Below are 8,919 nucleotides of genomic sequence, written 5' to 3'. Positions count from 1 at the left end.
TGAATTGAGAATTATGTGTTTTAATCATGTCTTGTTTTAGTCAGATTGACACCTTCATAACAGTTTTTAGTTAGTGTGATATTGATAGATAGTTTTTTAAGGGTATTTATTAGATTTTTATTCATTTGATAATATCATGTCATAGTATTTTACAATATATTTTTATATATCCTTGTTTTATATATCGTAATATATGTCCACATAGGTACACTGTTTCTTTTTACAATCATTTATCCTTGTCAAGTATGTATAAGTCCTTATACGTACGTCATATTTAGGGTAGAGATATTCCCCTTACTGTTAGATTCACTTTCTTATTTCTTATCTCTTATTTCATAGTACAATACCTATAATCTCTCCACTACTCACTAGTTTTTTATATTTATATATTTTTTTATATTTATATTTTTAACCTTACCATCTTGTCCAAGCTTTTAACATATAACATATAATATAATATATATCATTTCTATTTACAATATATATCAATTTAACTTATTATAAGTATATATTTGCACATATTTATTAGTAGTGTATTTTAGAGTATTTTAGACTGTTATATTGTTGTGTATATATAAATATGTTATAGATATATATTTTTATATATTTTTTATATAGTATTAGCGAAATATATATTTTTGTATTAATTATACATATTATTTATATATCAATATATTCTTCTCTTCATCTGTATATGGGTATTTATACCATATATAATTAGCAATTGGTAATGCCAGATTCTATTATGCCTTATTTTTCATCTTAATCCTATAATTTTTACCACTGTACCACTGAGATGAAATATATGTGATTATAATCTCGATTCTCTGAGATTCGTACCACTCACAGACTTTCTTGACAGGAATAGTGTTATAGTTTTTTATTTGGTTATTTTAGATGTTGTGTATCTTTAAAAAATTCTTTAACTGCTTATGTGGCGCCAAAATGTTTATAAATTGAATGAGCCATTACACTTCTTTCAGTTCTGAAGAAGGCCATTAGTTTTGGCTGAAAGCGCTAAACAACTGTTACAGTTCGTGGTTATTAGTTTTTATTTGCTGGTGTGCACAGTCTTTCATGTATTCACGTTGTCATGTGTGAGCCTTTCTGTTCTTACAGGAAGTGCTTTACGTGTTTGCCGTGTTTTATGGTGTAGTTTTGCGTTTGTCCATTAAAGGATTGTAAGCCTACTTGGGTTCCAGTGGATTATTGAAGGGTGTCCAGCGTTTCATTCTACTTAACAGCAGCATTACGCTTATTGGTGTCGCCGAAGGTATTTTATTAACATCTGCATATATATATATATGTGTGTGTGTGTGTGTGTATATATATATATATATATATATCTATGTATATATATATAAATATGTATATATGTGTATGTATATATATATGTATATATGTGTATATGTATATATGTGTATATATATATGTATATATATATATATATATATATATATATATATATATATATATATATATATGTATATATGTGTATATATATATATATATATATATATATATATATATATATGTGTGTGTGTGTGTGTATATACATGTATATGAGATGTCAAGAACGGTTTCAGCAACCCACATAAAGAGGAAAACACGGATGTATCTTTATGATATATAACTTTCATTTCCTGGATTTGTAGACTAATAGTCTGATGCAACAGAACTAATGACAGTTTTTATTATTGATGATGGTGAACAGTAGAGAAGCACATCCTACAGAAGTGCTAAAGATGTCAAGTCTAAACGGTTGCTTCTAGTGGTGGAATGTATCCATAGAAGTGTGAAATTGCTGGTGTAGAAAACCCATAGAAGATCATTTGTTTCTTTGCCTAGAAAGTGTCCATCAAACCTTTAGTCTGATAACAAAGGAGAGGTAAGGATCGTCTTAACCCTTTTAGGCTATACTCTTCCAGACAAATGAGTGCTTCTCCAGTTTGTTTTAAGGGTGATTCCTTCCAGAATATCTGGGCTACATTTGCTTGCTCAGGAATGCATGCATTCCCCAAGCATTACAGCCTGGGAACCATTCCAGGCTTGAGGAGGCTTCAGCAACACTATCTTACAAGACCTTATTTCATTATTTCTCTGCATTCTGTGGCACATTAAGCTGTAATTATTTTTGTTAACCTTTTACATAAGGACCTCTTGGATGAGACTATTTTGAAGAAAGTTGTTGTTGTTTTGTAATGTAACCCCATATCTTCAGGAGCATCTTGGCTAGCAAGTCTCTACCCTCCACTTTCAACAAATGTTAATGAGCAGGTTACCTGTGATGCATTTGTCCTTGGTTGCCTTATTAGGATTTAATGGTAACTGAGGATTTTTTGGTCTTCGCTTCCCTGTATCTTTTCATGTAACAGTGTTAGTTATGTAATTTTTCTGAGTATAACCCTTGATGAATTGCTTAGAAGTTGCTGTACATGTTAGTGGTGTCCCTGCTAAACAGACGGTTGAAGATGTTTGAATGACACCAGCGTCTGCTAGTTAGTATGCTGTCAAAGCTGAATACTGCGTGCGTGTGTGTGTAACATCTTTCTTTTGGTGACTTTATTGAATCCAGTCCATCAACTTTTAATACTGACAGTAGACAGCGTTGGTTACTTTGAATTTACTAACCTGTGGTATGTCATCCATTTTCTGCCTTGAGATAAAAATTGTAAATTGCAACCAGATGTATTTTGAAGAAGCTGAAACAAATTTGAAAGTTTAGATATAAAGGTGAAAAAAATCATTATGAATGGCACAGCAAATGTGTGCTTTGTGTGTGTGTGCATGGGGTATGTGTGTGCTCATACGCTCGGTTATATTGTCAGCAGCAGAGAAAAAAAACACTGCATCAAATACTTTGCCATTATTTAAAAAAAATTTACTGTGACATTTATCTTTGATTGGTTGTTTTTTTTTTTTTTGATTTTCAGCTTGGTCAGTCCACCTAGACCTAGGACAACCATTTCTCAAGTGTGGTATGACAAACCATATCAATGGAATCAGGTCAAATTTTTTTTAAACTTGTTTTTAATGGTTTATTTTAGTTAATGACATGCACATAGAATAACCCAGCTAGATTTTCTCACTTATGAAACTTGTTTACTGACTGCGCATTTATTTTGAATTTGTATTATTTTAGTCTTGCATATTTTCCTTTTATCCATCCTAGAGCTGAGACTTCATTGTGGTGGAAGGACTTTTGTTCTGTGTACCTCAGAGCTCTGTTGTCTGCAGTTTTATTTTCCTGTCAGGATTGCCATTTGCAAATTAGTCTGAGTAGGTGGGAACTAGACAAGCATTTATTCAAAAGGTGACCCTCATGATGGTTGACTTAAAGAATATGAGAACTTCACCTGGAGCAAGTATTCTAGGGCTTACCTTACAAACGAGGCCTAAAAGTGGTAATTGTCAGAAAGAACCTAAGAGCCAGGTGTCACATGAAGTTCAGTAAGGCTTAGTCTGGAAAAGTTATGTTCAAAAGTGGTAACATTCAAGTGGCATGCTACATTGGAACCTGTTAAGATGAATTAGATCAGTGCAATAGAAACCATGTCTTGGGACATGGACTGCTAACTTTACTGCTGGAGATAGAGCCTGAGTAATTCACAGGAGAGCACCATCAAGCAAATGTAATAGCTATAAAGCACCAGCGTGGATTTTGGATCCAGACACTCAAGCAGCAGTGATTTCTTTTATAATCTAGAGCCCGACCCTCAAGGTCCTGTGGTGGGAGGATTGTCTTAAACCCCTGGCTATGTGCTGCGCAGTTTTAGTCATTACACAAGAGGGTTGCCTCAGTGCAAGTATGAGCTGCAGAAAGTAACATTTCTCCCATTTGTGCATATCAGCCTAACTGTCATTCATCGTATTTTTCCTTCATAGATACCTAGAGGTGTCGTACTCAGTAGGGTACTACCTACGAATTCTGTCGCTCTGCTGCAGGAATTCAGTGCTCACATGAGGAATGGGGAACATATATTGAGGATGTGATTGGGAAGGAATGGCTTTCTTTATCTGAACCCAAGTGATTCATTATTTTTTTTAACTTTACTAGTAACCAGTTATACTTCAAACACAGGGATTTTGAAGAATTCACTTGGTGTCAGAACACCTCGAACTAAAGGCCATTATTGATCAATTTTGTAGTCGCCATTACATTTGCTTGATGGCATAAGGAGACAGTAAGCCTCTCTATCCTGCTTTTTAAGGATATTTAACATTCCAGCTGCTCTTCAGGCCCTTCTGTTTTCCTTACCTTTTCTCCGCCTGTTCCTTACCATCTTGAAAGTCTCTCCATCACCTGTTGTGGTAGTCCATTCCATAGGTCTACAACTCTTTCTCTCTCTCTCTCTCTGAAGTAGTTTCAGAGGGTTGCCTGTTCTTCCTCTTCCACCTGTTCCTGTTAAGGATTGCCCCTTCACATCTCTGTGACATGGTTTTGTGCACAAACATATGATACTCCTTGTCCTCTGTTTTTTAGTGAGAAGAGCTGGAACTTCTCTAGTATTTGGCCTTCTCTTCCTTTCTGTCCTACTGATGTTTCTGCAAACATTCCTTTGGATTCTTTCCAGCATCCTGATGCCTCTTTCTCTATTTGGCCTCTAAGACTACAGAAGGAGAGGTCTAACCAAGGCCTTTTAGAGTTGAAGCATTCTCTACCCACTTTGGGGGTCTACCCCCTTAGAATAGATTTCAATGTTCCCTTTGGTTTTTGCTATTGCCAGTCTTCTTCTGGTGGCCTGTTCTATGGTGTGATCAAACAGCTCCAGCTCCTTTTCTGTTGCTATCAGTTCCATTCCTCTCACTTGTACTTCATCCCAGCGTTGTTGTGGCTCAAGTACAGTAGTTTGCATTTGTTTGTACTGAACACCAGCTGCAACTTTTCTTCCCACTTGGCCAGCCTTTCCATCCTTCCGTAGACTCTTGCCCATCTTCTACTGCAGCACCTGCCCTTGTGTTATCAGTGGAGAGGGTTACTCCTATTCACTTTTCTCTCAGATATTAGTTATGCAAACACAAAGAAGAGTACGGGACTCAGGACTGTATCGTGCAGTACTCACCTTCCTCACTCGTGAGAAATTCCCTTTCAGCAAAGCCCAGTGTGTTTGCCATTCATCCATGCAGTTTTCTTGTTGCTCAGTATTCATCCTTCCCCTTCCAACTTTTACCTGTCAGCCTCTTCATAAGTTCATAGGAGATTATTTGGCTAAGAGCCCTTACAAGCCTAGCTATTTTTACCTGAATTTTACCCAGTGTTGATCCCTAAGGGCTAGAGGATGGCTTAGGTTTAGACCTAGGTCTTTGAGTATTTTAGGCTGTGCAGAAGTCCACCAAAGACATTGAGGGGAAGCCACATCTGACCATTTCGAAAGGGCCTTGGGTGGTCCCCAGATTCATTTCAACAAATGGGTTCCTCGTACCCTTATTGAGTCTAGGCATGGCTCTGGGCCCCCTAGTTTGGTCAAAGCCGACATCCCATTAAAGAAGAAGCAGAAAACTAAACGTATTCCTCCCATTGCTGATGATGCTAAGAAGGAATGGCAGGACTTTACCCGTTTTTTTTTTAATGCTTTGAAGCCCCCTCAGGTGTTACATTTCTTGCTTCTCCTTGGTCTTCTACTCCAGTCAAAAGGACTAGGGAATCTGATTCTTCGGTTGAGAAGGTGGATTCAGAAGATGAATCCTTGGCCTACTCCTCACAGATTAACTCACCCTTGGACTATGGGTCAGAGGAAGAGGATTACTTGTGTCCTGATTCTCCCTTTGAAGAACTGTCCTTTCTGACACTGGTTCACATGATGGAGCATGGGAAAGAAAAAGATATTTAATATTGTGTAATATTTATGCAAAGGAGAAAACAAAACTAATCTGCATAAAGAGTAGCACCAAAGATATTTGAAGAAAAATATAGGCAAAGGAATCTGGACATGGAAAACTTTACAATGCAAAAAATAAGAAAACAAAGAGGAAAAGTAGAAAAGAAAATTTGTAATGGAGAATTTAAAGAAATGGAAACTGAGATTATGGAATACCTGCAGAGTGAAGGATTCAGTGTAGAAAAGCAGTGGACATCCAAATTAAGGAGAAACCAGTGGAACGGGAAGCAGCTGGTCAGTTGCCATATGAAGATATTTTGGAGCCTTCCACAGGAAACCAGTATAAACATTCACATGAAGCTGGACAGCAAGGGTTGGAACAGGAGACTGTGGAAGTTCTGACACAGTCAGTGCTGAGGAGTGATAGGCCAGTGAGTTCCCATATGACAGAGCAGCGGATGACACAGGATGAAATTGAAGAGAATGCGTCACAGAAGGATGTCGTAGAACTTTCTATACAATGCCCGCAGGAAATGGAGAACAAAAAATATGCCCTCAGTTTAGAAGAAAATCAGCTAAGAGAAGAGTTGCTTGATTTAATAGAGATGGATAGACATATGAAGATCAATGAAAGAAATAGACTGCAGAGGGTCATTAAAACCCAGAATGTCAGAAGTTTGATAATACAAATGAACACAGTAATTAGGACTGTGCATAGAGATCCAAGCAATATAGCAGAAGTAAACAGGATACATTACTGTGCAGCTAAATTAATAGATAAAATTTTACCACAAGAACACAGGGTAGTAAGGGAAAGGAAGGGGAGAAATCGTATATCATTATGGAAGTATCGAATAGAGAAAACTATAAAGCAATTAAGATGAGATGTTCCACTGCTAGAAGAGTATTGAAGAGGGAAAATATCAATAAAAATGCTCAGAAAGATGGATGTAATAATAGCAATGGCAGTATTATAATGGATCTGGATTTATCATGCAATGTGGTAAATAATAAACGAAAAATATCAGCACAGGCAGAAAAACTTAGAAGATACACAGATAAATATAAAAGAAAAGTATACAATAATCAATTTATTGATGACGTTTATAGAGAATTGAGAAATAAGGTAAAAGGAATTGAAAGACCACCAAAAAAGTAGAAATAAATGCATTTTGGAGAAGTATTTATGAAGATCCTGTGGGACATAACAAAGATGCTAAATGGATAGAAGAAGTAAAATAAAGAATAAGAAGTTTAAAGGTACAGGATATCAAATGGGATGAAGCAACAGCCAGAGAGAGTGAAACAAAGTTACGAAAAGCCTCTAATTGGAAAACCCCAGGCGCAGATGCAGTACCTAACTTCTGGTTAAAAGTATTAACATCTTTGCACAAAGATTTAGCCATGAGTAAGATTTGTTTATATGCGCACCCTGAACCAGACACCAACCTAGCTAACAACAGGAAAAACAATGCTCCTACTTAAGAGTGAACCTGCAAACTACCCTAAAAATTATAGACCAATAACTTGCCTTCCGGTGACATATAACTATATACTGGAACTGATGTCAACAGAGTTTATAGTCATTTAAAAGAAAACTCAATTATGGCAATAGAACAAATGGGCAATAAAAGAAAGTCATATACAACAAAGGATCATTTGTTGTTAAATGAAGTCATAGTGGAGAACTGTAAAAAGGGGAAGCATCTAATTATGGCATGGATTGAGTACAAAAAAGCATTTGACAGTATCCCACATTCATGGATAAAAGAGTGCTTAAAATGTATGATACACCCTACACTGATAAACTACATCACAGTGACCATGAAACAGTGGCAAACCACTTTGCAGTTAAGCCATGATAAAGAACAAATTATTATTCCAGGGATAAAAATCCAAAAAGAGATATTCCAGGGTGACTCTCTGTCACCGTTGCTCTTTTGCATTGCCCGTAACCCATTAAGATGGTTGCTTAACAGATTAGGTCATGGCTGTAATTTGGCTCCCAGAAAGCAACAAAGTATAAAGGCTCCTTATCTTCTCTTTGTTGATGATTTAAAACTATATAGCTTATCAGATGAGGAATTGAAAGCACAACTGCAAGTAGTCAAAACATTTTCAGATGATAGGATGTTATTTGGTCTTGACACATGTGTAAAAGCAACCTTTAAAACAGGAAAGTTGCAGCACCAAGAAAACATCAGTTTGGGACAAGAATGTGATATAAAAGAACTTTAGTAGGAGGGAGTGTATAAATGTTTGGGATTTGACGAAGGATCAACAGTAAAACATGAACAAATGCAAATAAAACTTAATAAGGAATATTTTAGAAGACTTAATTTAATCCTGAAAACAGTGTTGACATCTGGGAATAAAATTCAAGCTATAAACCAATTTGCTGTTTCTGTCCTAACTTACAGTTTTGGAGTGCTTGACTGGCCTGAAAAGGTGTTCGATAGATTAGACAGGAAAACAAGAAGGATGCTTCATTCTCATCAGATGATTTATAAAAATCAGCGCATACCAAGATAATATGTTCCCTGTTCCAAAGGAGGTGTGGGTCTACTTGAAATTGATTACATGTATAGATCTGCAGTCGTGGGACTGCATACATATCTGCTGACCTCACAAGACCCAAACATAGTGAAAGTTTTGAAACATGAGAATAAATCCAAGATGACTTCCCTTCTTGGTCTAGCATAAGCATATCGGCGTCAAGCAGGAATAGAAATCAAACCAGAAGTAGATAAAATTCAGGCAGCAACTGAATGTGCCAAAAAACAAAAGAAAGAATGTAAGGTAAAGGATCAGATGAGAAGGCAAGAAATTTGGAAAATGTATAAATATAGTTGCAAGTATAGAAAACTCCTGGAAGAACCTCATGTTGATCAGGATCAAATGCAGGAATGGTTAAGGAGAGGCAAATTCAAGATAAAGATGAAAGGTTAATATTGGTGGCCCAAGATGGTGGGCTGCGTACATGTTGGTTTACAAAGTCCATTGAACATGTGGGATAAACAGACAACTGTAGGTTTTGTAAAACAGAATTGGAAACCATGCACACCTTGTTGTTGGCTGTGATATACTAATGGCGGAAGGA

The 8,919-nt window shown here is 36.4% G+C and overlaps 1 protein-coding gene across 1 annotated transcript in view; it reads left to right on the top strand.

Annotated features, from left to right (window-relative positions):
- TDRD9 (tudor domain containing 9) overlaps positions 1 to 8,919 on the top strand; it is a 2,841,455-nt gene that overhangs the window by 2,776,966 nt on the left and 55,570 nt on the right. The window contains exon 35 of the mRNA XM_044074496.1: positions 2,934 to 3,006. Coding sequence (XP_043930431.1) covers positions 2,934 to 3,006 — 73 coding nt within the window. The remainder of the gene's footprint in view (positions 1 to 2,933; positions 3,007 to 8,919) is intronic.

Source organism: Protopterus annectens, chromosome 6.part0 (assembly GCF_019279795.1).
Source record: "Protopterus annectens isolate FY-2018-M chromosome 6.part0, PAN1.0, whole genome shotgun sequence".
Lineage (NCBI taxonomy): Eukaryota > Metazoa > Chordata > Ceratodontiformes > Protopteridae > Protopterus > Protopterus annectens.
Note: the sequence above shows the minus strand (reverse complement) of the source record. Positions and strands in the feature narration are given on the sequence as shown.